The sequence below is a fragment of the Chelon labrosus genome (genome assembly GCF_963514085.1).
Source record: "Chelon labrosus genome assembly, chromosome: 6".
Taxonomy (NCBI): domain Eukaryota; kingdom Metazoa; phylum Chordata; class Actinopteri; order Mugiliformes; family Mugilidae; genus Chelon; species Chelon labrosus.
In genome coordinates, this window is record NC_140342.1 from 28,255,985 (window position 1) to 28,283,818 (window position 27,834).

General features: G+C 42.7%; 1 protein-coding gene across 1 annotated transcript in view; it reads left to right on the forward strand.

The window, feature by feature from the left end:
- efr3a (EFR3 homolog A) overlaps positions 1-27,526 on the forward strand; it is an 85,997-nt gene extending 58,471 nt beyond the window's left edge. The window contains exons 9-24 of the mRNA XM_084546561.1: positions 6,852-6,930; positions 8,227-8,362; positions 10,645-10,812; positions 11,061-11,175; positions 12,352-12,403; positions 13,856-14,028; positions 14,106-14,181; positions 15,381-15,542; positions 15,902-16,033; positions 16,176-16,243; positions 17,800-17,927; positions 21,620-21,705; positions 21,799-21,847; positions 22,436-22,539; positions 22,638-22,687; positions 23,305-27,526. Coding sequence (XP_084402687.1) covers positions 6,852-6,930; positions 8,227-8,362; positions 10,645-10,812; positions 11,061-11,175; positions 12,352-12,403; positions 13,856-14,028; positions 14,106-14,181; positions 15,381-15,542; positions 15,902-16,033; positions 16,176-16,243; positions 17,800-17,927; positions 21,620-21,705; positions 21,799-21,847; positions 22,436-22,539; positions 22,638-22,687; positions 23,305-23,410 — 1,684 coding nt within the window. The 3' untranslated portion in view covers positions 23,411-27,526. The remainder of the gene's footprint in view (positions 1-6,851; positions 6,931-8,226; positions 8,363-10,644; positions 10,813-11,060; positions 11,176-12,351; positions 12,404-13,855; positions 14,029-14,105; positions 14,182-15,380; positions 15,543-15,901; positions 16,034-16,175; positions 16,244-17,799; positions 17,928-21,619; positions 21,706-21,798; positions 21,848-22,435; positions 22,540-22,637; positions 22,688-23,304) is intronic.
- The last annotated feature ends 308 nt before the right edge of the window (positions 27,527-27,834 follow it).

A 27,834-nucleotide genomic window follows, 5' to 3' on the forward strand; every position in this document is an offset into this window, starting at 1 on the left:
AGATTTTTCCCCCCCCATCATCGCTACAACTCTCTGATGTTCATTAACGCGTCTGGTCCCAGCGTCGTGTCGGGACGGTGGAATAATGAACGACCTGGACAGTGTTCCAGTCTGTGTGGATGAGATAAACCTAAGTGTTGTCAGGACGTGGTACCTGCAGTAAAACAACTGGCGCAGTGTTAAAAACAAAGACCCTTCGCCTTTAATTGGTGATGAACTGGGTGATAACTCAGGAGGAGACGCTCTGATTAACGGTTCAGATCCTGGCGCTGAGGAAAGACACCGGTTAGAGTCACTGTGGGTTTCCTGTTATTACCGAGCGTCGTCGTCTTCCTGGGATCCGTCAGCCGTGGTTCTGCTGCTGCTTCTCTCGGCCTTGAGTCAAAGTTTTAATTAACGATATAACCGCTGCTTTCAGACCCAGTCGGGGAGCGAGCCTCTTAACGCCGCCATTAACAATTAATTACATAACATTACTGTGGCTGCTTCACATCTGTAGGGCCTCTTCATGAACGGAGCTGTGCTTAATAATTTTTCCCTCCTCTCACTTTCGCTCTGATTTGTGTCATTGGTTTCCTTCTTGCCTCAGAGCTTCTTCTATTTAATTTGTTTAAAGCATTTTCTTCTTCATCTCCTCGGAAAACAAACCTCGTACTCGTGACTCTCTCGTTAGTGCTTCATTTGACTTTTCAGTGACCTCTGCTCGACAAGTAAACATCGTAGAGACGTACTCTAACCTGTCTGGTAAACATGTGGTACCCTGTTTCTAACATGTGAGTGTGGTGAGCTGGTATGTTCATACTATGTTGACATTAGCGTAGCGTAGGTAGCGCCAACTACAAAAGCTGAGCTGGCTGTAGACTCTAGTATCCTAGTACGTTCAAACTACGAGCGTCTAAACCTACAACTGAACCATCTTTACCAGCAACACAAAAAATATGGTTGAACCCAGGTCAGGTTTCATGTCCCTGGTGTAAACGCACCATCAACACTCCAACGACATTTCCTGAAACCTCTTGTTAGAAGTCTCGCTGCGTTCTCTTGTTTTTCACGACAACTCTCACCAGACGAGATTAGTCCAGGTTTGAGAGAGATCTCAAAAAGATTGGGATTTAAAAAGTGTGACGACAGAGAAGAGCAGCACAAAAGCACTAGTTTTAGTTTGAAATATCTAAATTACTTGATATTGAATCAAATGGACCCAGCTCTACGCAACACAACACTGATGTTAACTTCACTGCTAATGGCTGGTGGAAGCTGAAAACATTACTCTGGTTTCTGGAACAATAGAGCATTTTAAGTTTGGTAACTGCTCTGGTTTGTGATCCTGAACGTCGTCTGTTCCCTGGATTAATGTTCTGGTTCATCAAACCAAAACCATGGACCAAGATCAGACCTCTCAGAAGATCAGATACATGACTCAACATTGACGGTGTTGTACGCCAGAGGTCCAGTATTCTAACATGTTGTTTTTGTTGGTTGTTCATCCATCCGGCTTCATACAGAGCAGCAACATTAATATAAGAGCTGATAGTTGAATCAGATTTCCTAGAAACCGTCTGCACGTGTTCTTCACACGATGGTTCTGAATCACTTTCTAGTTAAAGCAGTCATTTCTCCTCCTCCTCCTCCTCCTCCTCCCTTTCTTTCTTTCTTTTACACGATTTCCTTTCGTCCAGGGTTTATTAAAGTACCTCAGTCTTTGTGAATCACTGTCACTGTCCGTCTCGGAGGAAAATCACTTCTCTACCAGCCAAACACAATCGTCAGCACCGTCTTCGTTTTCAGTCTAATTCTGTCGATCGTGTCTCAGAGGAACTGCAGAGAAACAGTTTCAAAAGAAAAAAAAACGGTTTAGCTGAATTTACGTTGAAGCTGCTGAGTGTTTTCTGTCCATTAGATCATTAGACATGAACGAGAAAACCAAAACTAGCAGCTAACAGGGGCTATGGGGGCTGGAGTAGTGGAGTAGTGGCGTCTCCTGCCTTTAATACCTTATGAACTCTGGCAGCAGCACGGCGCCTTCTCGTCATATATATGTAAATGTTGTTTTCTAAAAATAGTCTAGAGGCTCGATCAAACTGAACATACTGTTCACGGACCAGGGAACAGACATAAATACCACTGCATCCATTCACAGCTGATGAAATCCTGTTTTTCCTGCAAAACTATGACCAATCGTAAAACTGTTTGCAAGGAAGTAGCTTTGAGGGCGTGACTGAACTTCTTCTCGATTACACAAACCAAGGTTGCATCCAACACTGCAACCATATTATACCAATAACTCCCTGAATCGGAACAATATTCAGGTGTGACGGCATCTTAAATCAGCTCTGAGTTTGCCGAGCTGTCTGCTGTCAGCTGATTGGTCAACCTGAACCAAAGCTACGGCATGACTTCAAACCCAGAGTCTCCTCAAAGCTCACTCGCTCTTTTGCTCGATGCCGGATTAGAAGGTCTTGAACATAAAACCACCTGGCAAGAGCGTGGTGACGAAGCTGTGTCAGTATTTGGAGGTGGACGGGCTTTCTGCTATTTATTCAAAAGAAATGGTGTGGAATGAAACTCCCAGTAGGCAAAGGAGTTAATTTCATGCAGCAGCAGGGGGGTGAAGGTAACGTTAGGGAAAAACTCAAATTAAAATAGTGTATATCTCATGTTTCCTTAAAGCTACTGGGTAATAATTAACTCCAACATCCTCCAGTCAAAGCTGGATGACTTTACCAAAAGGTCAAATGCAACTAATTTCATGTACTTTTAAGGTAGTTACTGTAGTTTTGAGGAGTTTATGAGCATGAGTTCATGTGTTGGACATATTAATAGTCGGTTGTTTCACCTTTCTATCTGCTATCTAATGCATTCCTTGTAACTAACCCTAACCCTGACATGTCCACAACCCTCACAACGTTGTGGGACCCATATGTCCCCACAACGTTAGTACTCCTCAACAGTTTGTCCCCCACAGCCTCTCAGAAACAAGAACACCCAGACAGAGCTCTAATAACCAGCGTTAAGACACTGCAGCCATGAATCACTCTGTTACCGACTCTCTGGAGTCCTGCGCCCCCTGCAGGTCAGACGGTGAATAATCCCACCCTGACTCTTGCTGTGAAGCCGCGGTTGTGAAATGTGACGCCAGCTTTTTATGACTCATGTTTTATTCAGCTGATCATTTTATTTTCCAGCGTGGCCCTCTAAATATTTCACCGTGCGGGGTGATGAATATGTACCCAGGTTTCCACGGGATGGAGAAGTTAGTCATACTTCCCCTGACCGGTTAATAGATATAATAAGGTGGAGGAACATTCACAGTCAAGCCAGTTTTATGTTCCCTTTTCTGCATGAAATGAATCTGATCTACTGTGATGGATGTTTGAAAGGGAACTGAATTCATAGATCACATGTAAAAATATGTTTTATTAGGAGTTTATTAGGAGACGTTCTGTTCATTTCTTGTTTTTGGGGTTAATCAAAGAATTCATAATCATAATCAAAGAAGATAATCTTGCTATTACATTGTTGTCTTCCTGACCTTCTTAAAGTCATGATGGACTGAAGTGTCTCTCCGTACCATCATGTGAATTATTACAGTAGTTGAATTAATACAGGTATCGTCAGAAGAAGTTCACTGTTGACCAGACTCATCTGTTTGAGTTTAGTCCTGATCTGATCCTAAATTTCCTAAAGTTGGTCTCCTGTGTCTTCCTAAAGTCTGTCCTTGTCTTCCTTGTCTTCTCCTAGAGTTGGTCTCCTGTGTCTTCCTAAAGTCTGTCCTTGTCTTTCTTGTCTTCTCCTAGAGTTGGTCTCCTGTAGCTTCCTAAAGTCTGTCCTTGTCTTCCTTGTCTTCTCCTAGAGTTGGTCTCCTGTGTCTTCCTAAAGTCTGTCCTTGTCTTCCTTGTCTTCTCCTAGAGTTGGTCTCCTGTAGCTTCCTAAAGTCTGTCCTTGTCTTCCTTGTCTTCTCCTGGAGTTGGTCTCCTGTAGCTTCCTAAAGTCTGTCCTTGTCTTCCTTGTCTTCTCCTAGAGTTGGTCTCCTGTAGCGTCCTAAAGTCTGTCCTTGTCTTCCTTGTCTTCTCCTAGAGTTGGTCTCCTGTAGCTTCCTAAAGTCTGTCCTTGTCTTCCTTGTCTTCTCCTAGAGTTGGTCTCCTGTAGCTTCCTAAAGTCTGTCCTTGTCTTCCTTGTCTTCTCCTAGAGTTGGTCTCCTGTGTCTTCCTAAAGTCTGTCCTTGTCTTCCTTGTCTTCTCCTAGAGTGGACTGGATTCAGTCCAATAAATCTTTCAGTCAAAGTTAATGTAGTGTGGAGAGGGTAGCTGGTACCTTGTGTTCTCTACTCCAGAAATGTTCTGGTCATCCAACGCTGCCATAAACTCCCTAACCCTCTCTGGAAGATGTTTCTCCTTGACGCTGTCTCCGGGAAACTTTTCTCTTCTTTTAAACGTTCAGTGTTTGTTGTTGTTGTTTGGGTGCAGCCTTTGACTGAGTGGACTCCATGGATTCTGTTTAGATGATCAACTACTACCACCTCACCACACATCCACATTACACTAGATACTGATCAAGTGCTTCCACACAAGAGACAACTTCTTCGTCTTCTTTATTCTTCTCTGATTTTTGGCACCTTTGACATCAGCCAATCACCACTAAAACAGAAGAAGAAGTAGATTTGATTCAACAGGGACGTGGTTTTTGTTAATCCAAGACCTGAGACACATAACTACTAAACTTGGGGCTTGGCTGTAGCCCAGTCAGATCCAATCATTTTAAAAATACCTGGATCGGCCCAGACACCGATCAGGACATCCCTGCTCACAACTGAGATGTATTTTTTTCTTTTTCATCTTCATCTAATCAGAATATATTCCTGACTATTAAGGCCTCATACTGAAACGGCAGCAGAACTTGACTGAATACCCGTTAGTTCAGTCTTTAAATGTTCTCTCGGTTAAACGGCTGCTGTCTGTGTGTCTGAGAGTGAAACCAGTTCTTCTGCAGAGCTCCTTCAGGGAGGAGGAGGAGGAGGAAGAGGAGGAGGAGGAGGATGAGGAAGAGCGAGCGTCTTCAGACTATAAATAGAAGGGATTGGGGTTAACGCGGAGGAGGGGGGTTTTGGGGGTTTGGATTGACGTCACGTTGCTCAACTGTCCTCATCCTCTTTATTGCTCTCCTCTGCCTTCTCCTTTCCCTCCTCTCCTCCATCTCTCTATCCATCTCTTCTTTTTTCATTCTTTCTCTTACACATCAGTTTCTGTTTAAATGGTTTAGAGCTATTATTTCGGTAACCTGCTCCAGATACTGAAATTGTACTTCGTCTGAGGTTCCCTACAGGAAATTGGTAAATGGAGGTTATAGGTGCCACGGGAGCCGATCGATGTCAGACTTGTACTTACTGTAAAACGTGTCCTCCTTGTCCTTATCAATCTCACTACAGATCTCTTTGTGCTTTGTCCTCATACGTCTTCCAACCAGTTGCCTTCGTAAAGCCACAATAACGACGCGCTGCTCGGATTAATAACGTGATTAATCAGTCACTGCCGACAGCTTCAAACCATTACACATCTGTTTAGTAAAGACTGTACGAGTCTATCTGTGATTTTTAACCAAACAAAACAGACGTATAGTTAGTACCAGTCCAACATAGATAGACATAATTAGATCATTCAGAGAATACTTGGTTTGATTGGTAGCTTTCTTTGGCCTTCTACCATCTGGAAATCCAGACGTTCTTCAGCTGATTTTCTGCTTATTTAGATGACTACTTGTAATCTGGATGTTATTGGCTGTTTCTGGATCAAACTTGAGGCCCAGACTCGTCAAAGCGACAACAAAGGCCGTCTGTGACGCCTCCTGTGTCTGTACTCTAATACAACACAAAGACTAAAACCAAAAACCAGCTGGTTCATACGTTCTGCACCTGAGAGGAAATTACTCTTTATACCAGCAGGTGGCAGTAGTTTGGATTCATCATTCAAAAGGGGAAACAGAAAGCTCTACTGTTAGCTGGGAGGCTAAGAAGCTAGGAAGAACTTCTGTTAGCTGGGAGGCTAAGAAGCCAGAAAGAACTTCTTTTAGCTGGGAGGCTAAGAAGCTAGGAAGAACTAGTATTAGCTGGGAGGCTAGGAAGCTAGGAAGAGATACTGTTAGTTGGGAAGGCTAAGAAGCCAGGAAAAACTTCTGTTAGCTGGGAGGCTAGGAAGCTAGGAAAAGATACTACTAGCTGCGAAGCTAGGAAGGGCTACTGTTAGCTGGGAAGCTAGGAAGAGCTGCTATTAGCTTGGATGCTAGGAAGCTATAATGCTGTAGAAGCTGCTGTTGCTTTTAGCTGCTGTGTGTTTCCAGATATGAATAACAGATGGATTTACCTCCAGGTTTTTCTTCTACGCCCACATGATGTTTTATTAAAACTCGTGTGTCTATCCTCTGCAGAGCTTCCCTCTGTTTGCTCCTCTCAGATCAGTCTCAGGCTTTCTGTTTTTATTCTCTCAGTGTAACTGATCCTCCTCTGCATCATCTAATTATATCCATCTATCTTTGTCTGCAGGCTGCACATTATTCACTTAAACATCATTTTGGCTTTGAGGTTTTTAATGATTTATTTTTGGCTCAGTATTGAATCTGATGTTGAAATGGAACAAAGGAAAAACTTTACTTATTGTTGTTGTTGTTCAATAATCTACAGGTTCTTATACAGATATTTTTCTTGTGAGAAATTTGAGTTGACGATGACGAGTTAGAGGCATTTGTAAAGTCTTTCATCCTGGTCCATGGAGGAAGTCGTAGCTTGTGACTGTTTCTGTCCTAACAAAGTCATCAGTGAAGAATAATCAGCTTCTTCTTTTGTTTTCTTCTGTCTACAGTCACCTGGACAACCATAACCTGTGGGACCCCAATGAGTTTGCTGTGTCCTGCTTCAGAATCATCATGTACTCCATCCAGGTACAACACACACCAGATACTAAACCAACTGCAGCTGCCTCTGTCACTAGATTAAAATATTTAATTTACTCGTATGATTTCCAGAGTTTAGTGACGATTAGCTCGTATTAATCATATATTTTTTGTCTTATATTTTATTTTGGGGATATTTTTGCCGTGCACTCAGCTTAATCTGGTGGCATCTCCATTTTTGGCGAGATAAACTTCTATATTACTGCCCCCTGCAGGTTGAAATCATTTACTACGACCGCACTTCAGATTCTGCTTGCTTTCCACAGCGTTACTCTTGCTTGCTTTGTGGCCTTTGAATCTTAGTCAGACTTGGCTCTTCACTTTTGTTTTATCTTATGTGCATAAAACTGAGGAAGCATGTAGTAGACGTTCATCCTCAGGTCGTCTGTCTGTAGCTACATAATAGATGCTAACCATTAACAGATATGAAGACGACTGTCTCTTGGTTAGAGTGGTAGCTCGTCCAGGAGCTTCTAGTTTACTCCGAGGTGCTGCCACAGATTAAACTCTGCTGGATGTTTGGTTTGTGAGTCAGTTTCCGTCGGTGGAAGCCACATGGTGTGCGTGGGTCTTGTTGTATTTTTGTGTTTCGTCTGCTCAGATCTGTCCGCCGAGGTTTATGTCAGTCTGCCAGGAGACGGGAGAGCGTCTTTGATCTGAAAGAGACAAAAAAAAAAAAAAAAAAAGCAAGCGAACCCCGAGTTTGTCCTGCAGAGACACAGCTGAGCATTCTGCTGTCTGGAGGAAGTGACTCTGTGTGGAGCCTCTAAAAAGAAAAGTCCATCCTCAAGCTGCTGCTGATGACGATGTTTTAACATCATCCAGAGACTTAAGACAATCACAGAGTTGTTTAAAGAGCAAAGGTTCAAGTCGTTTTCTGTCAATTGTTGTTTCCCAACTGTGCACACGAGGAAATCAATTAAAGAATGTGAGACTCACAGAGTGATTTCTGTACTAACCGGAGCAGAAAATAGTCCAGGATGGAACTTTTTAATCACCAAGCCGTTGAAAACAAAAACCAAGAAGAAAAAAGAAATTCAGGTCCAGTCAGACGTCTGGAGATGATGGCTGCAGAACATCTTCAGGTCTTCTAGGAACAGTTTGATGTTCTGGGAAATCTGCTTGTTCTTTATTTTCCACCTGAGAGTTGGACGAGAAGATGGATGTAAATTATGTCTCTTAGCTTAGCTTAGCTTAGCTTATCTTAGCTTAGCATAAGGACCAGATCAAAACGTGTTCTAGATATTTACTGCGTTTCCTCTCGGCCTCTCTGCGTCTCTCCAGGCTCAGCACTCCCACCACGTCATCCAGCAGGTCCTGAACCACCTGGACACTAACAACAAGAACACGCCGCGGGTCAGAGCCGGCATCGTCCAGGTGCTGCTGGAGACGGTGGCCATCGCCGCCAAAGGATCTGTGGGTGAGTGTCGTCTTCCTCACTTCTTCTAAAATCCACTGATGGTTTGAGTCGTTCTTATGCAGAAATGTAGAAAATACTCACGAGGGTTAAGGTTAGGACACACAAGGACACATCGTCCTCCGTCGTCTCGCTCTAGTTTCTCATCTATCATGATGTCTTTGCTTTGGTTCAGCTCTCCTCTTCATTCTTGATTTCTGACAAGGATAAACGAAGAGGCAAACATTTAATAAAATGAATCCAAGGATTTTATGAATCAGTATCTGATGAGTCTCTAAATGAGTCTAGAAACCAGATCTAGAAGCAACTGGACAGGAATATATCTTAGTTTATAGCTGCTTCTAACAGTTCTTCAGCAATTAATCTGCAAATGACTTTCAGTACGAAATGAGGCGTTGGAGGTAACATATTCAAAATATTATTTAAGAAGAAGGAACGAAGCAAATCTTCACACCTGCCAGGCTGATCTCCGCCTGCTGCTTCACTTCATCAGAGGTTTAGAGTCGTCTAAAAATAACGAGTCCTTTACGTTTTATGTGCTGGAAATGTCACGGTGCAAATGAAGTGTTAAGATAAACCGCTGTAGACTCACATCAGGCTTTTCACCTCCTCACCGAGCTTGTTAAAAATACGACCTGCACTCTCTCATCAAACGCTTGGAGCCGCATCGATCTCTGGTTTGAACAGTTTGATCGTTTGAGATAAATTTCAGATATTTAAGTAAAAAGATTTTCGGTTTTTCTTTGTCATTCATGAAAATAAAATGAGTTTCTTTGGGTTTTAGATGAATCGAGACGTCTAAGGTGTTTTTTGGGAATTAAAGAGACAAACAAATATTAAAATATAAATGGCATAATGGAAATAATCGTTAGGTGCAGCCGTACAAAGTGGATGAATGTAATAAAACGTTAAAAGACTCACCAGGTTATATAACATAATCAATAATGAGCCATAAAAACATTAATTTAAAACCAGTGAAAGTAAAAGCAGGAGCTGAGATGTCACGTGTTCTCTGTGCTAATTGTCTCGTAATTAAATAAACATGAAGTTTGTCACCTTTGAGAAGAGAAAACATTCACTAAGAATTAATTTGCAGCAACTTTAAATTCAGTGTTGAATAGAAAAAGTAGAAAAGAATCTCCTGCTGTGGTGAGATAATAACTTAAAGACGTATTTGTGATTAATGATGGTATTTGCCTCCACCGCCCCCTGCTGGAACTAAAACCCAGGAATGATCCAGGAGTCCAGAGGAAGCACCGGGTCCCTCTATGAAAGAGAAGTCAGGACTCCCCCCAATCTGTGGCTGGGTACGGTATGAAGCTAGACCAGTAGTAGAGTAGAGACCACGGTAGACCGTCCCTCTTAGAGGACTGAACGTCCAACGTGTTTGTTCTCAGGTCAAGAGCTTAGAATAAAAGAATAAGCTGCATCCTGGACTAGATGTCTCCAACCTGATCAATGACTCTGATCAGAGATGAACTGTTACCATGGAGACAGGAGGAGGAGGAGGAAGAGAAGAGGAGGGAGAAAGAAGAAGAAGTAGAAGGAGGAGGAGAAAGAGAAGAACAAGAGGAGGAGAAGGAAGAAGGAAAGAGAAGAAGAGGAGAAGGAGAAACGAGGAGAAGAGAAGAAGATGGAAGATGGAGAGGAAGGATAAGAAAGAGAAGAAGGAAGAGAAGGAAAAGTTGGAGGAATAAGAAAAAAGAGGCAGAGGAACAAGAAGAAGAAGACAAAAAACAGAAAAGGAGGAAGAGGAGGAGAATAAAAAGAACAAGAGTGATGAGATGAAAAAGGAGGAGGAGAAAGTAGAAGAACTAGTGTCTCCTCCATGTCCTCCTCCTCCATGTCCTCCTCCTCCATGTCCTCCTCCAGTCCTGAATGTGTAGAGTCTTAGAAGATGAACCAAGATGTCTCCACATCTCCATCGTCTCCGTCCACATAGATTCCATCTTGATTCATCTTGTTTTTCTGTCCCTCCTGGAAACTCCTCACCTGATGATGTTTAGTACAGGTTACCATGGTTACCACCACCACCACCTCTACTCCTCCTCCACCAGGAGGATCTGACTGAGGAGGTTTTAATCTGATTATCTGATTATTCCTACTGTCAGTGTATTTTCTGTGACATGTTTCAAGATCACTCTCCAGTCTCAGGTCTCTGTTCTACCTCATTCAGGGTCAATCAGCTCTGACTCTGATAATCTGAGGAGTCACGCAGGTTATGTCTACAGGTCTAGAGTTCAAAAGTCTTCAGCTAGCTCTGAGCCGGGACGTTTCTGTTTCAGGTCCCACGGTGCTGGAGGTGTTCAACACTCTGCTCAAACACCTGAGGATGAGTGTGGACTTTGAGCTGGGCGACAGCTCCAGGAGGAACTCCAGCGTCAGCGTTTCATCGGCCCGCGGCAGAGAGAGCGAGGAGCGCATCGTCCAGAACGCCATCATCCAGACCATCGGTACGACTCAGAGTTTATATCTAACATGTGTTCACTCTTCATGTGTTAGTTAAGATTATATCACAGGAAAGAAGTAGATTCATCCAGAAACATTAAAGAGAGGAGCTGGACTTTACTGAAGACGTTTCATCCAAGTCTTCCTTCCTTTATCGTTTCTGGATAAACCATGACCTGGATGACTGAGTGTGTTTTATTTGAGTCCAGACTCACCTCTCCTCTGTCTCATGTCCTAATGTCCTTCCCTGCAGGCTTCTTTGGTGGAAACCTGCCAGACTACCAGCGAGCTGAAGTCATGATGTTCATCATGGGCAAAGTGCCAGTGTACGGGACGCCCTGCCACACCCTGGACACCGTCAAGATCGGGTGAGTCATGCTCTTTCATTATCCCGGGCCCTCAGGGGTTCCCACCTCCGACTCTGAGCATGTTGGCTCCACTTCCTCTTGTCTTCATTAGATCCAGGACAAATTAAAAAGGTTTTAGGATCTAATCTCAGCAGCAGGAACCTCCTCAGTGTCCTCATGGTTAGCTTTTAGCTTCTTGTTTTCAACAGACAGATGAAACAAATGCTAGATATACCGCTCTAGATACTTGTCCTGACAGACCTTATAGTTGATTTACTATAATACAAAGAGAGAAATCTTAGCTAGCTACCTGTGAGGACGTCAACAACTTTAAACCTTGGTATCGTCCAAGCTGCTTAAACCTGTCCCCCTTAGCTACAGACACCCCAGACTGTAAACAGACCAAACCATCACCGTCAGCTTCTTCTTCTTCATCCAAATTTAATTGTGTCATAACCTGTCCTCACTTCACCTCCTGGACGCCCGACGGTGGACTCAGAGGGAGGAAGAAGGAGAAGCTAATCTCTCCGGCCTCAGGAGAACAGATAATCCCAAATTAAATGAACATTGGCCTTCTCTTCCTCCTCCTCCTCCTCCTCCTCCTCCTCATCCATCTCTCTCTGTCTTTTTGGGTAATTTGCAGAAGCAGCTTGATTGGTGTTTGTAGTTATTGGTTTTTACTAAACATTAAATCTGTCTAGTTTGTTGTTGGACTGCTCCATGACTTCACAGAAATAATAAACAAATTATCACAAGAACAAATAATTAAATCTAAAGAAGATTTCCCACTTCCTCTCATTGGTCAAACTGACTCTATTTTCCGATTATCCAAAAAACTGACACTCTGACATTCATCAACATTATATTAACTACCTGAAATGACTGAAACCATCCTTGGAAAAATTATTTGATGTGTATTTTACTGTTTTAATTTGGCCCAAGTCCCGCCCACTAACATGGAGGGGGTGGAGCTTATGACCTATACTGCCTCCAGACACCAGGGGGAGCTCTACTTGCTTTAGCTTCACATTAGAGGAGCAGTTACTGTCTCTGTGGAAGAGTTAGGATTAGATTTTCACATCACAGATGACAAATAAAAGTGCTGAAGAACCTTTGTCTGATGAATGAAGGACGTGTTTTCAAAGCGACATGATTGTAACTTGATTTTATTTTTTATTTCTTGTGTATGTGACGCAGGCACCAGGGAACCAAGCGGATTCAGACCATGCTGCTCAGCTCTCTCATCATGGTGAGTCCTTCTCTGTAATCATCTGTACCGCTGTGACACATCAAACCTCATTTAATCAGATGCTCGCGGAGGTTCTTTCACTGACGTTTCGTCCAAAGAGCTTCTTCAGATGTAAAAGAGTTTTTATAAGAAGTGTCTGTGGGTGGGGTCCACCTCTGGGTGCTACGTCAGACTGGAGATCAGTAAATAAATAATAAATGAATGTGTGTGTCTTCATAGAGAGAGAAAGACTTGTTCTAAAATATGAATCATCTCCTCAAGACCTCAAGATTAATAAACTGACTGACATGGAGGTAATAAAGGAACGTTTACTATATTTACTGACTAGTTCAGAGCTCAGGTGTCGTTGCAGTGAAGGCGTCTCCTCCGTCCTCATCTCTCTGAGACGAGGAGACACAGGTGGCAGCCAGCCTCTCAAAGCATCACTTTTCCTGCTTCACCCTCGTTGCACCGCGGGGGTCCGTGTGCGCTCGGGCCTCGCCTCCCCTCGGCTCGCCGCCACCTCCTTGTCGGTGCAGCTGGGGGAGGGGTGAAAGGTCAAAATATTTATAACGCCCCGCAGCTGCAGATCTATAGGAGGAGGAGGAGGAGGAGGAGGAGGAGGAGGAGGTGGTGTGTGTTTCACTGGTGTCAGCGTGGCAATGGTAGTGACACTGAAGACTGTCGGGGGCAGATGTCTGAGGAGGTCTAAATAGGAGAGAGATCAGGGACCAGTCCCATCACAGTCAGCCTCCTCTCAGGGGACAGAAGAAGTATTTAATGAGGACGTCCTGATCAGTATCTGATCATTCATTTTAGTTGTGGCTTAAACCAAAACCACAGCGTCCTGTAGCATCAAAACGTCTTCTTCTTCTTCTGTTTTAATGGCGGTTGGGTAACATCACATGACCAGAACATTTCTGGAGTAGAGAACACAAGGTACCAGCTACCCTCTCCACACTACATTAACTTTGACTGAAAGATTTATTGGACTGAATCCAGTCCACTCTAGGAGAAGACAAGGAAGACAAGGACAGACTTTAGGAAGACACAGGAGACCAACTCCAGGAGAAGACAAGGAAGACAAGGACAGACTTTAGGAAGACACAGGAGACCAACTCCAGGAGAAGACAAGGAAGACAAGGACAGACTTTAGGAAGCTACAGGAGACCAGCTCTAGGACGTTTAGGATCAGATCAGGGGTCCATAGCTTGGGACGTCTCTAGTATTTTCAGTAGCCGTCATGAGGAGTGATTCACACATATGATCATAAATGTCCTTTTTGACAGAACATGTCAACATTTAAATGGTTCTGCTGCTTGTGAACGTGACCTTTAAGCTCTGCTGAAGCGCTGTTTGTTGACTCCCTGCAGATTAATCGCATTACGCTGCCATAAGTCGGCTCTCACCTCCCTCCCCCTCTCTCACCTTCTCTCTCACCTCCCTCCCTCTCTCTCCCCCTCTCTACCTCAGGTGACCTCCGGCTTCAAGTCAAAGTCCATGGTGGCCGCGTTGCCGCCGCCGATCCTGGACCCGCTCTTCTCCATCTCCCTGATGGAGGACAGCGAGCTGAGGCAGCTGGTGCTCGAGATCCTGCACAACATCATCGATCGCCACGACAACCGAGCCAAGCTACGCGGCATCAGGTACACCTGGACCGGTTCTACCGATTCAAACGGCCGGTGTAGTTGAGATTTTAACACCTCCGTTTCTCGGATTGCAGAATAATTCCCAACGTCGCAGCGTTGAAGATTAAAAGGGAGAAGATTTCCAAACAAGACGTCGCATTCATGAAGAAGGTAGAGAGTCTTTATGTTGATGTTGTCTTTAACCAAACTGTTAACAGGACAACTTGAAGATGTTTTGTCCACATTTCTAGGAGCATTAAAAACAGAGAATAAAAATGTGCCGAATAAATGGAAGTTAATGACAGAAAATGCAGCGTATAGGACAGAGGACACCTTCTTTTACATAAATGTGCATATTAATGTTCAAACAGGTTCAAACTGATTCCAGATTCAAAGACTAAACATTAGAAACATTAGAATGAGAAGTAGGAAACTAAAGGGACGAAGCAGATAAAACACATTTAACGTTGTCGTCTTATTGAGCTGGATGACATTTCCAATTTTAAATAAATAAATAAATAAAAAGGCTCACTGTTTACCTGTGAATCACACCTGAGCTCTAACCTTTACCAGGACGTCACCTCCGCCGACGGCGTTCAGAGCCGAGGACGCCGCCCACTGTCACAAGTCATTAATAGAATCTAATTGTGATTCATTAGTGGTGAATAGAAGCCATCGGCCTTGGCTTCACATTAACCTTCATGTGGAGCACAGACACCCAGAATCAAGGCTGGAGAGACGGTCGTATCTGTATTTATAATGAAGAGCGTCTACCGGTTATTTTCACCAGTTAATGGGATTATATTTATATTCATATTACATTTATATTACATTTATATTTATATTTATATTATTTAGCACAATGACTTTCTTCCTCCACGTCACACAGAGCAGAACTGCTTTTCATTTTCCTCCTGTTCAACTTTAATCAACATTTAGTCTGATTTTTATTTTAATCTGATCCAGCAACCTCTTGCCACTTCATTAGGAACACTAGTAGACATAACAGTCCTGCTGTAAATCCTCTCTTCATGAAGGTTCTGGTGTTCAGCTTTAGTTTTTAATAACAGAGAGAGATGCTGATTCAGCTGTTTTCATTGTGTAGAACTCAACTGACATGTGTTCCTAATATTTTGACATTGCAGTCAGTGGGCTAAATAACAGAAACTCTTTAGTGTTTAATTGGTGAATCACCACCTTTCTGATGCTGTAGTTGTTGTTTAATGAAACTGATGAGAAAAAAAAATCTTTTAGGTTTTAATTGAATTTTAATCTTCAGACCTGAACTGAAACAGAAACCTGAAATCACAAAGTGTTTGTTCTGAGCTGTTGACCTAAACGTCCATCTCCTTCTCCTCCTCTTCCTCCAGCATGGCCAGCAGCTCTACCGTCACATCTACCTGGGCTGTAAAGAGGAGGACAACGTCCACAAGAACTTTGAGCTGCTCTTCACCACCCTGGCCATCCTGACTATCGAGCTGGCCAACGAGGAGATGGTCATCGACCTCATCAGACTCGCCATCGCTCTGCAGGTGAGACTCATGGAGTCAAACCCAGAACCTCCACTCATCGCCATGACGTCCTCTCAGCTGATCTGGAGCTTGAGCCAATCTCATCTGAAATAAACAGAACGTCGTCGTCTTTCTTCTTCTTTCTTTTTCCTTCTTCTTCATTCTTTCTTCCTCTGTCTTTTTTCCATCCATCCTCTAAGTGTACATTTCTAATATAAATCTTGAACCTCATAGTTTCATAGTATTTGATCAGATGTTATAAACTAGTTTCTTCCAGTAACGTTGAACCTGTTCATCTTTAAGTCTTGATCCTGATTCAAATCAAGTGGCTGTGGAAGAAAGAACACATATTTAATTTATTTTTATTTTATTTATTTCAGGACATGGCTCTGGCCAACGAGGAGAACATGCCGATGTTCATTCGCTGCGGCATCATGGCGTTGGTGGCGGCGTACCTGAACTTCCTGAGCCAGATGATCGCCAACCCTCCTTTCTGTCAGCACGTCAGCAAGGTGCATCACCGACCACTTTATCTACCTGTTTAATCGATATGCTGATGATGCTCTGCTGTCTGTGGTTGATCAATGAGTCAAATGAGTAAAATAAAATATTTGGCTGTTATTAAACTTTCTGTTTCTGGTCTTCTCCTTCCAGGTTATTGAGCTGAGGAGCTTGGACGCTCCATACCTCCTCCCAGAACACATATTCAGAGACAAGTGTCCGTAAGTATTCACTTCATTATGATGATAACTCACAGCTACACCCTTAAACCCTCAAAAATCATTTGCCACAAACAGAAATGTGTCCTGAAAGCTTGTTTTAGAGATGATGTTCCTTCATCAACATAAATAAAAGAAGGTTTATGAGATCTTCAGATGAGCATCTATCTTTATCTATCTTCTAAACTCTCAGTGTGTTTTAAACACCGTGAAAAATCTCAGACATTTTTGTTGTGGCCGTTTCTCAAACATCTATAACCCTTTCCTTGTCTTCTCCTAGAGTTGGTCTCCTGTAGCGTCCTAAAGTCTGTCCTTGTCTTCCTTGTCTTCTCCTAGAGTTGGTCTCCTGTAGCTTCCTAAAGTCTGTCCTTGTCTTCCTTGTCTTCTCCTAGAGTTGGTCTCCTGTAGCTTCCTAAAGTCTGTCCTTGTCTTCCTTGTCTTCTCCTAGAGTTGGTCTCCTGTGTCTTCCTAAAGTCTGTCCTTGTCTTCCTTGTCTTCTCCTAGAGTTGGTCTCCTGTAGCTTCCTAAAGTCTGTCCTTGTCTTCTTTGTCTTCTCCTAGAGTTGGTCTCCTGTGTCTTCCTAGAGTCTGTCCTTGTCTTCCTTGTCTCCTCCTAGAGTTGGTCTCCTGTAGCTTCCTAAAGTCTGTCCTTGTCTTCCTTGTCTTCTCCTAGAGGTGGTCTCCTGTGTCTTCCTAAAGTCTGTCCTTGTCTTCCTTGTCTTCTCCTAGAGGTGGTCTCCTGTGTCTTCCTAAAGTCTGTCCTTGTCTTCCTTGTCTTCTCCTAGAGTGGACTGGATTCAGTCCAATAAATCTTTCAGTCAAAGTTAATGTAGTGTGGAGAGGGTAGCTGGTACCTTGTGTTATCTACTCCAGAAATGTTCTGGTCATCCAACGCTGCCATAAACTCCCTAACCCTCTCTGGAAGATGTTTCTCCTTGACGCTGTCTCCAGGAAACTTTTCTCTTCTTTTAAACGTTCAGTGTTTGTTGTTGTTGTTTGGGTGCAGCCTTTGACTGAGTGGACTCCATGGATTCTGTTTAGATCATCAACTACTACCACCTCACCACACATCCACACAGTTCTGTTCCTCTTCTTCTTCTTCTTCTTTGATTTTCAGCAGCTTTGACGTTAGCCAACCACTATAAAAACAGAAGAATAAGTAGTTTTGATGCCACAGGGATGTGGTTTTGGTTTATGTCAGACCTAAAATAAATAACTATAAATAACTGAAGCCTGATACCGATCATGTTAAGACTGCCTGGATAGGCCCTGATACTGATCAGGACATTCCTGGTGTGAACACTCCCTGCGGTTCAAGATCAGCAAACATCTGCTGATAAAACCTGATTATGAGATTATAAAAGAGTCTATTTCTGATTTTAAATCCCACTCTGCTGTGAAACATACGGGGGGGTTTCAGATGCTATATTTAGAGTCTCTGCTTCATGCAGATTATCTTGATAACTCAGACTCATCTACAGATACATTCTGCATCATATGTTTCTGGAGAACTTGGAAGGACTGGATCTAGTTTTAGTTTTCATCTGTCTCTTCCTCCAGGATCCCTGAATCTTTGGACAAAGACGACAAGCAGCTGTACTTCCAGACGGCCGACATGGCAGAGTGTCTGGCAGGACCAGGATACAACGCAGAGAGACTGTCCATCCCCTACGTCCCACAGGTCACAGGTACGTCCTGTCATTTTTCTCACTCGTCCTTTAAAATGTTCCTTCACTACTGCTCTTTATTCTCAAACATTACTTTAAATAAGTTTCCTAAAACATCATAAACATCTACAATAATGTGACTCGGTGTCGCTGTAAATAAAATAAGTGAGGTGATCGATACAGAAGAAAAAACAGGAGCTGAAGAGTTTATAAAACGTCAGATAAAAGGATTTAACGTGGATGTTTCTGTCTGTTGGTATGACGTGTTATACTTTTATTTCCCTGCTCTTCAGCCTCATTCTGCCTCCAGAACCGTTCAGAGCTCTGTGAGATTAAGAGGATTAATGAAAGGTTGACAATGAAAAGCTCCGTTAGAGGGTAATTTAAAGGACTATTTCACGTCAAAGCAACTGCAGGAGTTCATGAGCAAAACGTTCATCCATTTAAATCTCAGTTGATAAAAATCTCTAAAAGTCCAGACCGTGTAGTGAAGTAAACAGAGGAATCAAACATCTAACAGGGTGATGAAGCTGCTGTTTCTCCTCTTTGCTCTAACAAACAAGTGTTTCTTTTGTTGTTTTCTCTTTCCTCCGCCGTGCTTTCAACACAACATCAGTACTTTACACAGTTGGGAAAATCCTCCACAGGTGCAAGCAGACGTCCAGAGGTAACCAGCAGGAGCAGAGCTGTAGACGAGTCCACTGTGGACTCACATAGATTAGTCGCCCACCGTCGTAGCTCCTAGTTCAGCTGGGAATTAATTATTTCAGGTTTAACTGTCTCATCTTAGTTTGAAGCTTGAAGCAGCTTCAAGGTTTGACACTTTAGAGCCTCGTCCATGGTCCTTAAAAAAACAAAAAATAAACTAGTGTCAGATCTATCAGTGGAACATCTGAGGGAAGGATTTTAAGTTTGTCCAACAAGTCCAGCCTCCCTGCTAAGAGTAGCTCAGGTGTATGAACCAGCTTGTGGTGCGTTCAAGTGCAAGCTGAGACGCCAGAGTCGGCCTTCGCTGCTGATAGCTCTTTGATGCTGGTTTGGTTTGGACCTTTAGTCTTTGCAGAGAAGAGACAACACAAGCCAGAAAAGTTAGCTGTATTTAAATCCTTGTAGTATCTTAGCGTCTCCCGTCGTGTCCAAGCGTAGACGTTGTTGTGTAGCTGTAGACCTGACTCTGTACGAAACATCTGATCTTCTCTGTGACTCTTTTGCCTTCGTTGCGTTTGGACTCGTGGCGGTGAGTACCAGGACCACATGTAGCTGATCTACGTAGACCATGAATGCTGTAGTTTATCAGAGATGTTGCACATGAGGATATGAAGTATTAAGAATCTGTAAGGCAACATGAGACGATGAATATACAAGAAAATAAATGTATAAGTTCATTTAAGAAAATATAGACAATATAAATATATAAGAAATGTAAGAATATATAGTATGGCAGTATAAGAATGTGCCCATAGAATATATATAAGAATATAGATATATAAGTAGATAAGTAGATAGATAGATATATAAGTATTTACAAGAAAATACAGGCAGTATAAATATATAAGGAAATATAAGAAAATAAATATTAAATCAGTTATAATAATAATAAAGACAAAATGTAGTAAAATCAGTCCAGACGTAGTTTAAGGAGTTCTCTGGTTTAGAGTCTGACTCATATTTCACTACTAATAATTTGATCTTGACATTGATCTACTCTCTGATCTCCTCTGACACACAACGTTTTGACTGGCGGCCATGTTGGAGGTCGTCAACTCTTTAAATAGATAAAATAAAGAACTTCCCAAAGTTCATTAACCTGATCAAACATTGATTCATAATCGATTCAGCCGAGAAAATGGTCATTTAGACTTTAATGTTTGGCTTTGCAGAGTTCAGCTGAGCTTTCCACCATTTTTCAGACATTTATTACACAAAGAACAAATTTATGAATCGACACAGCAGCTAACACAAAGACAAACACAATCAGTAGCTGTTTGTAGCTCGTTTTTATGCTGGGAACTGATCAGTTAAAGTGATTTTAAGGAAGAGTTGAGCATTAGCATTAGCATCGGCTAGCGAGCCTGCAGGCAGTTGGATTAGTTTCTAGTGAGCTCCAGTAGTTCCCTCTTTGTCTCTCCTCTGAGTTATCATAAAAAGTGTTTGAGATAAGAAACAAATGTCAGAGCTACGATGGAGAAGCCGGCGTGCAGCTCTGTCTCTGGTTTCTCACCTCTTGTCTGTTCAGATCAGTTTCCTCATTAGTTTCCTGCAGGCGGCCGCTGAGTCACACCTGTTCAAAGTGCACAACAAAGGTCGCTGTGACTCAGGACGATTACAAGCTGCTGCTCTTTCTCTGCTTTCACACCTCGTCCCGATCGGACGACCTGCCTCGACTTGAGCTTTTTATTTTCTTGTACAAACAGGTGGAGGCTGAGGGGCTGCCTGCAGGATCACATGGAGTAGATTAATAAACCAAACAGAGTCTGGCTGTTTGGTCACATGACCAGTGAAAAACATCAGATATGAAGCGATAGAACGAGGCATCATTTTTATGTTTGTGTCTTTTCTGGTTGAGATTCAACAAATTAAACATTCACAACATACTGTACTGAGTTTGTTTAGATGAATGCTGCTGGTATTATTAGTTTGTTTTTATGTGACTTCGTTCTGAACAACGAAGATCGGGAAGTTGTAGGGATGGTTGGAGAACAAGCCTTTGGCGACGTGAAGTGGGCGGTGCCACATCTAGCCACGATCATGACGTGTTCCCAGAACGTTTAACCTGAAGTAAATATTGTCCATGACTTTGGTTCCTACCATCAAATTCACAGCAATGATAGCAGCTTGGAGCCTGTTGACAGTGTTTTCTTTTCAAACAGAAGAAGAGCTAGCTGCGTCTAGTTTTATCGTTTGCTTATTTCAAATATCCAAGAGACGTCCACTAGAGACCTTCCAGGTAAAGTCAGCGACAAAGAGATGGACGACACGGACTTTATATGTGGACTTAAGAAACTTTATGTGCAAAAATCAAAAACATTGTCAGAAATTGTTTGTTAAATGTTCTTTCTGATTTGACACCAGTTTTAATCCAGAATAATTCATCTATAGTAGCAGTGATGTGTCGACAAGAGGCCAAGACGCTGTTAATGAAATTCAGAGAGTTGTAGTGTTGATAGGAAGAAAACCTTTGGTGACACAAAGTGGGCGGGTACCAAGTTTCAGAACACAACCAATGGTGTGATTGATACTACGTGTCTGCCACAGGAACACCATCCACCATTTTGGTTCTTTGCACCAATAGCAGCTTGTTGCCGTCGTTGACAGTATTTACTCTTCCAGTAGAAGAACTCGCTCCATCTTTACGCTAGCTTTATTTTTATGTTCTGCTTGGAAACATTTGGGCTAGGACAGAAATCCTTTGGTAAATGTTCAAGAGATCAGGAAACAGTTTCAGCAATAAAAAAAAAGCAACACAAAGTGGGCGGGTACCAAGTTTGAGGAGGTGACCAATGGTAAGACTGATTGACAGAGGAGTCTCCAAACATTAAACCCCAACGAAACACCGTCCACCTTGGTTCCTAAGTTCATCCTAGAAGGTTACCTAGGCAACCAGAGTCTGGGACGTCCCTTAGAGACCAACTCTCAGCTACAAAGAGGTGGTTCTGTTTTTTAAAGTAAAAGTTTAAAAGTTTTAAGTGTAAATTGTCTCTATGGTCCTCCAGATGAAGACCGTCTGACCAGGAGGAAGAGCTTAGTGGACACCATCTCCCTCCAGGTGGACATCATGTCCAACAGCCTTCCAGACAAGGTGGGTTTAATGTGACGCTCTTCAAACAACTTTTTTAAACCAGAATGAGTTGCGTCGAGACGCTTTTGTTTTTGTCTTCTCATGTGTCTTCAGTCCCAGCTGGCCGAGGAGATCACGTTTGAGACCCTGAAGAAAGCCATCGGTAAGAAAGATTTCACTTTGAGACTCTCCTCGTCTTTACATCATCATCTTCTTTTTATTCTCCAAATATTATTTCTAACGATATAATATAAACTAATATAAAGTTAAATCCTGGAGCTTGAGGAAAGCAAGATCCCATTAAAGTGTCAGCACTAAGGTAGAGGCTGACACTTTAATGGGATCTTGCTTTCCTTCAGTGATAATACATTCACTGCTAACGTCTAATTCTGCTCTGATTTTAAATCCTTCCGCTTTAACTAAACAAAGCTCCAGAGACAAAACCTGGAGCTTGAGGAAAGTAAGATCCCATTAAAGTGTCAGCGGTTAGGAAGGGGCTGACACTTTAATGGGATCTTACTTTCCTTCCCTGATAATAAATTCATATGCTCACTGCTAACAGACAATTCTGCTCTGACTTTAAAACCTGGAGCTTGAGGAAAGCAACATCCCATTAAAGTGTCAGCCCCACTTTAATCTGATCTTGCTTTCCTCGTGGCTTTAATGTTTGTTACCCGTCATCATAACATATTTTTTAACTTTAAGGTTTAAAACCCTGGAGTGCTGAACTCACTCGTCCCATCTCTTTCAGATACGACCGGCTTGGAGGAGCAGGAGAGGGAGAAGAGGCGTCAGGTGATGGAGAAGTTCCAGAAAGCTCCGTTTGAGGAGATCGCCGCTCACTGCGAGTCCAAGGTAAAAATAAATAAATAAATAAATAAATAAATAAATAAATAAATAATAAATAAAACCTACAGAAAATCTACATCTCTGATTTTAAACTGTTCCTTCAGGCGAACATGTTGCACGACCGGCTGGCACAAATCTTTGAACTCACGATCCGGTAAGTTGTACTTGTTGGAATTATTTAATTTTTTAAATCTTCATGAATCTAATGTTTAGAGCTTTATTTTGAAATTCTCCAAAGATTTTACTCGTTTAACTGTGGATCATAAAAATCACGTTAACTTGTCGTATAAGGACAAACGTTTGACGTCCTGATGAAGACATTTAAAGCTAAGTCAGACAAAAGTGAGACTGAGGTGTGTAGTCACGTACATGAATGAGCCATATCATTATGACCACCTTCCTAACATAGTGTAGTTCTCCGTTTTGTCGCAGAAAAAAGAACAGAATCAAACAAAAGTCTCAGATTGACACTGGATTAGTTTTATCTCAGCACCTCTGTGTTAGGAGGAACAGGCTAGGTAACATGTGGTGTCATTTTACCACAGGTAGTTCAGGATCAATACAGCCTCATCACATTATGTTTTATTTTTAAAATAATAAAAGCTTTCAGAAAGTGTGGACGTATAACAGGTTTAATATAATAACATTAGAACCAGACGTAGGTTATCTCTAAATCACATGATGGAAACCATATAAACAGTCAGTGGTCATAATGTTGTGGCTCCATGTAATTTAAAAGCTGTCATCCTAATCCGTCCCGTCCTCCACCAGGCCTCCTCCCAGCCCGTCCGGTGTGGTGTCCATCTCTACGGGACACCCCCAGCACCAGTCCGTCCCCGTCTACGAGATGAAGTTTCCAGACCTGTGCGTCTACTGAACGTCTGGACGCAGCAAGCTTCACACACATCCATGCAAAATAGAATTATAAAAACACAAGAACATGCAAGATTAAAAAAACTTTAAAACTTAAAAAAAACAAAGAAACAGAGTCAGAGCGGCCCGGTCCCAGCCTGTAGTCATAGTTCCCTCTATTCAAACCAGCAGCAGGGATGAGGTCAGTGAATGAACCGGTCCTGACCTGATCCCTGGAAACAAAACTCACAACGAACAAACACAAAAGGCTTTTAGATTCTAGCGTCTGGATGCTTGTACATACTCGTGCTCAAAGCTTGTTCTCATCTCGTAGGCGTCGAGTTCGTAGAGACGAGCAGTGAATCACCTGAGAGCTAGAAACGTTTAAGGCTGTTTAAAGGTGGAACGACCAGCTCTGTGAGGGAGACCAGACGGAAGCAATACTTGAAGAGTTTGGCAAAATGAGCAAATGTTTTGGTCTAAATTCTTGATCCTGTCTTTTATTTATTTTTTTGTTCCATCTTTGAATGTGAAGTTACAGAAAGAGGACGAGTTTTAATGTTTCCAGAGTTGATAATTACTGTGAACTGAGAGAGGTTTGGTTCGTTGATGCAGCCGCGTCGAACAAGCGTCAGGAGGTCTTCCTTTCAAACTGAACCAGCTCAAAGTCAAAGTGTCAAAAAGGTTCAGTTACCAGCACGAGTCCTGTCAACGGTTGGTTTAGGAGAGAAACTAAACTTTGAAACAGAACGAGCACAAGATATGAATGAGTAAATGTTGGGGGTGTGGTTGATGTGTTGGTGAATCTGATTGTTGTTTCCTTTAATGTGACGCTCAGTGATTCTTTACTAAATGCTGTACGCACGCTGCAGTTCCACCTCTGAACGTTAGGGGGCGGTATGCCAGGATGTTAAATGTTCATGTTGATGGAGGTGTTTGGTCTGAGGCTGAAGACACCCACCTGTCACTAAAAGAGGCCACGCCCCTTAATTATGCATAAATTCTTCTCCCCTGTCGTTATTAGAGACATTAGCTACAGACATGTTTATTTCTGCTGGAGCCTCTAGTGGACGTCTTATTTATCGTCTCATGTTCCATCTCTGGACGTTGGTGCTCGTATGTGAACCGTGGTCGTCATCACGGTTGTTTCCTGTTGGCAGTGAATGTTTTTATCTGTGACGATGTTTATCAGACGACGCTCCACAAATAATCCCGTCTGTAAAGCTCCAGTTTGTTGATTATTCCTACAAAAACGAGACATTTTAACGCCGAGCTCTGTCGGGATTAGACCAAGCCTCTAGTGGACGTTTGTGGAACTGCAGCTTTTTGGGCGATAGTAGCATCGGCTCCATTTCGTCGGTTGATGTTGGTGTTTAGCTGTAACTGTTATCAGGTGATTATTGGTTGATTATTATATACATCTGCAGCTTTGTTCCGTCATGATATCCTGTGTGGACAATGCTAACAGCTGTATGCTAACTATGCTAACGTACGTGTGTCCTGGTTCGTCATGCTGGAGGATGTTTGGCTGCAGACGAACCGTTCGTTCCACCAGCACATTCACGTCCTCACAGCGTCGCTGGCAGCTCCCAGAGGAAATGTGTCGTTGCCAAAGATGGACGTCGTCGTCGTCCTCCTGGTCCCTCCAAACGTCTCCATCTAAAGAGGCTGAATGTTGTTGGTGCCAGTCTCCTGAGAGGAGCCATGTGGACGCTGACCTCCCCGCTGAACGCATTGATATTAACAGACGTCTTCAGACATCAGACACAAAGCAGCGTCCTGTTGGAGGTTTTATCACGAGGACACGTCTCATGTCTCTTTTCTGTGTTTTCTGGAGCAGCTGTGATTTGTATCAGCAGATGGTTGTCAGCTCTCTGCTCTGATCTGAGCTCAGTGTGGAGGGAAAGTAGCTGCAGCCAGCGTTTGGTCTGAACGGTTTGGTTTGTGTCGCCCCTCCTTAAAGACTTCAGTGTTGTGAGAGTGGATGTAGCTGTGGGATGGTTTTATGGATGTGTTCTACGTGGTCAGAGATGGTTCTGTTGAAAGTTGTTGTTTTTAAAATCTGAGGAATGAAAATGAAAATGTTTGGACTCATGGACAACCACGTCTAGAGCTAGATGAGTTATCTGAATGTGGAGGTCGAAGGTCAGGTGACTAGCATTAGCGCTAGCGTTGGCGCTAGCATTGGCGCTGTTTGATCGTCTTCTTCTTCAGGTGGAGTTTATCTGAATGTACTGCATGAGAGACGCACCTTGTGGCCATCAGTGGTATTACACCTTGAGACCTTTACATCCAGTCTGTTTGTGTTTCTGGACGTTGACCTGTCCCCTGTCCCCTGTCCCCTGTCCCCTGGTCTTGCACAGCGTAGCTTCCCTTCATGTTGGTCCAGATCACAGCACGGACTCTTCTTCCTCTACGTACCGAGCACAGTCGGTTCATTAGAGGGTTCACGTCCTAGAACATAGAACACTCTGTGTATCTTTGCTGTAACGTCTTAGCTTTAAACTCTCGTGACTTAATATCGTCGTATCTTAAAATATATATATAAAATAAGAAGAACATGCATCTAGTGCAGTACGTGCATGGTTCCTGGTTCCTGGTTCCTGGAGGCGGTGCTGGGTTTTTATGCTGAAACTAAATCTGAACAAGAACCGTCATGGACTCCAGAGGATGACGGTTCTTGTTCAGACGTGGCTGGAACACACTTCCTCCTCTGAATGTGTCATCACGCCGGTATATCTTATATTTTTGTACATTTTATGCATCACGTGTCGTTGAACTGTCGCCTGGTAGAGATTTTAGAGACTGGGAGATTTATTCTTGTTGATCAGGATGAAAACTAAAGCTGAAAACTTTTTATTCTTTTAGCTTCTTCTTGTTGTTGATGTTGATGTTCAGCACGACGCAGACGAGAACCTTTATCATAGGATCCGTGATATCATTTCAAATATAGATTAATATTATATCTATCATCAGATTATAGGAGGTATTTTTGGGATAATCAGTGCAATCTGCTAATGTTAGCATCTTGAGTTTGTTTTTTAGAAATGTTTACTTTTACAAAATAAAAATAATAAAATCCTTGCAGATGTTTCTCAGGTCCAGATTCAACAAAATGTTTTTACAGGAAAGTTTGAGAAAACGAAAACTTAAAGAGCAAACGTCGTGAATTTAACTCCTTAAAGTGAAAATCTGACATTTGTTGGAACAGATTTATTAGATGACTGCAAACAGCTGATGCTAAAAGCTAATTCGGCCATTTTGGACGTTTCCTGTTTGACAAAGATGGTCTTATAAAGTCCCAGAGGACCTGATCAGTAACATGAATCATGAATCTGGACCTGACTCTGAACCGACTGATTATTTTATTAAATCACATCTAAATCAATCAGCTGGTCACATGACCTGTGTCTGTGTCAGTCACATGTTCAGATTAAAACGTCTCCTTTGCACTTTGGTCTCCGTGTCCTCGGTACTATAGCAACGCGTCAACGCGTCAGACACAGATCAGTTTTAGTTCAGAGAGGAAGCGTTGGTCCTGATGGTGATTCAAGTTTAAAATGATCTGCCTTAAAAAATATCAACGTGACAAACGTCTCCTCAGGACCGACGCTTTCAACCTGATGAGAGAGAACAAGAAATAAAAAATAAATAAACAGAATATAGCTTCTTACTTTATTTTATTTTCTGTCTGTGATGCAGCCGTTTCTATTTTTGTGTCACGTCTGTGTTCAGCTCTGATTCAAAACACAGCCACGGGTTTAACCACTAGAGGGCGACAGGAGGCTCCGCCCCCCCGCTGCAGGTTCAGGGAAACGCTTCCTTACTTCCTGTTTTATTTGACCTGAAGTAACTGAGCTGTGGTGCGTTCAGGTGCAGCCTGGAAACAAATGAAATCTGAGACAGAACGACGTTTGACTTTAAATCAACGGTTAATTCACTAATGCGTCCCGTCTCCTCTGAGAGGACGTGGCCAGAGATTGGTTCACGTTTCTGATCAGATCAACAAATCATTTGATAAAAGCATTAATCCTCTGATTTCCCTGATCTCCAGCAGAACCAGCGGAGCCTCCGTTTGATAGAACGTTGAGATCAATGTTCAAAGACTGAAAGAAGAAATAAACGTTTCTATCAAAGCCGACGCGTCCTCGTGTCTTTACTGACGCTCTGAGACCAGTTAGTTCAGAAACATGTGATGATTGGAGTCGATTCTATGAATGACGACGTTTACAGCTCCAACGTGACGTCAAACACCTCTAGACTCCTTCCTCCTCATCTTCTTCCTCCTCCCCTTCTTCTAGTTCTTCTTCCTCCTCCTCCTCGTGTTCCTCTTCTCTCTCTGCTGGTCGTGTCCCTTGGCTCTGTCCTGCACTCGGCCTGTGGTTGTGGGTTTGAATCCCACTAACTTCTGTTGGCTCTCTGATCTCCTCATTGGAGGGAGGAGGAGGA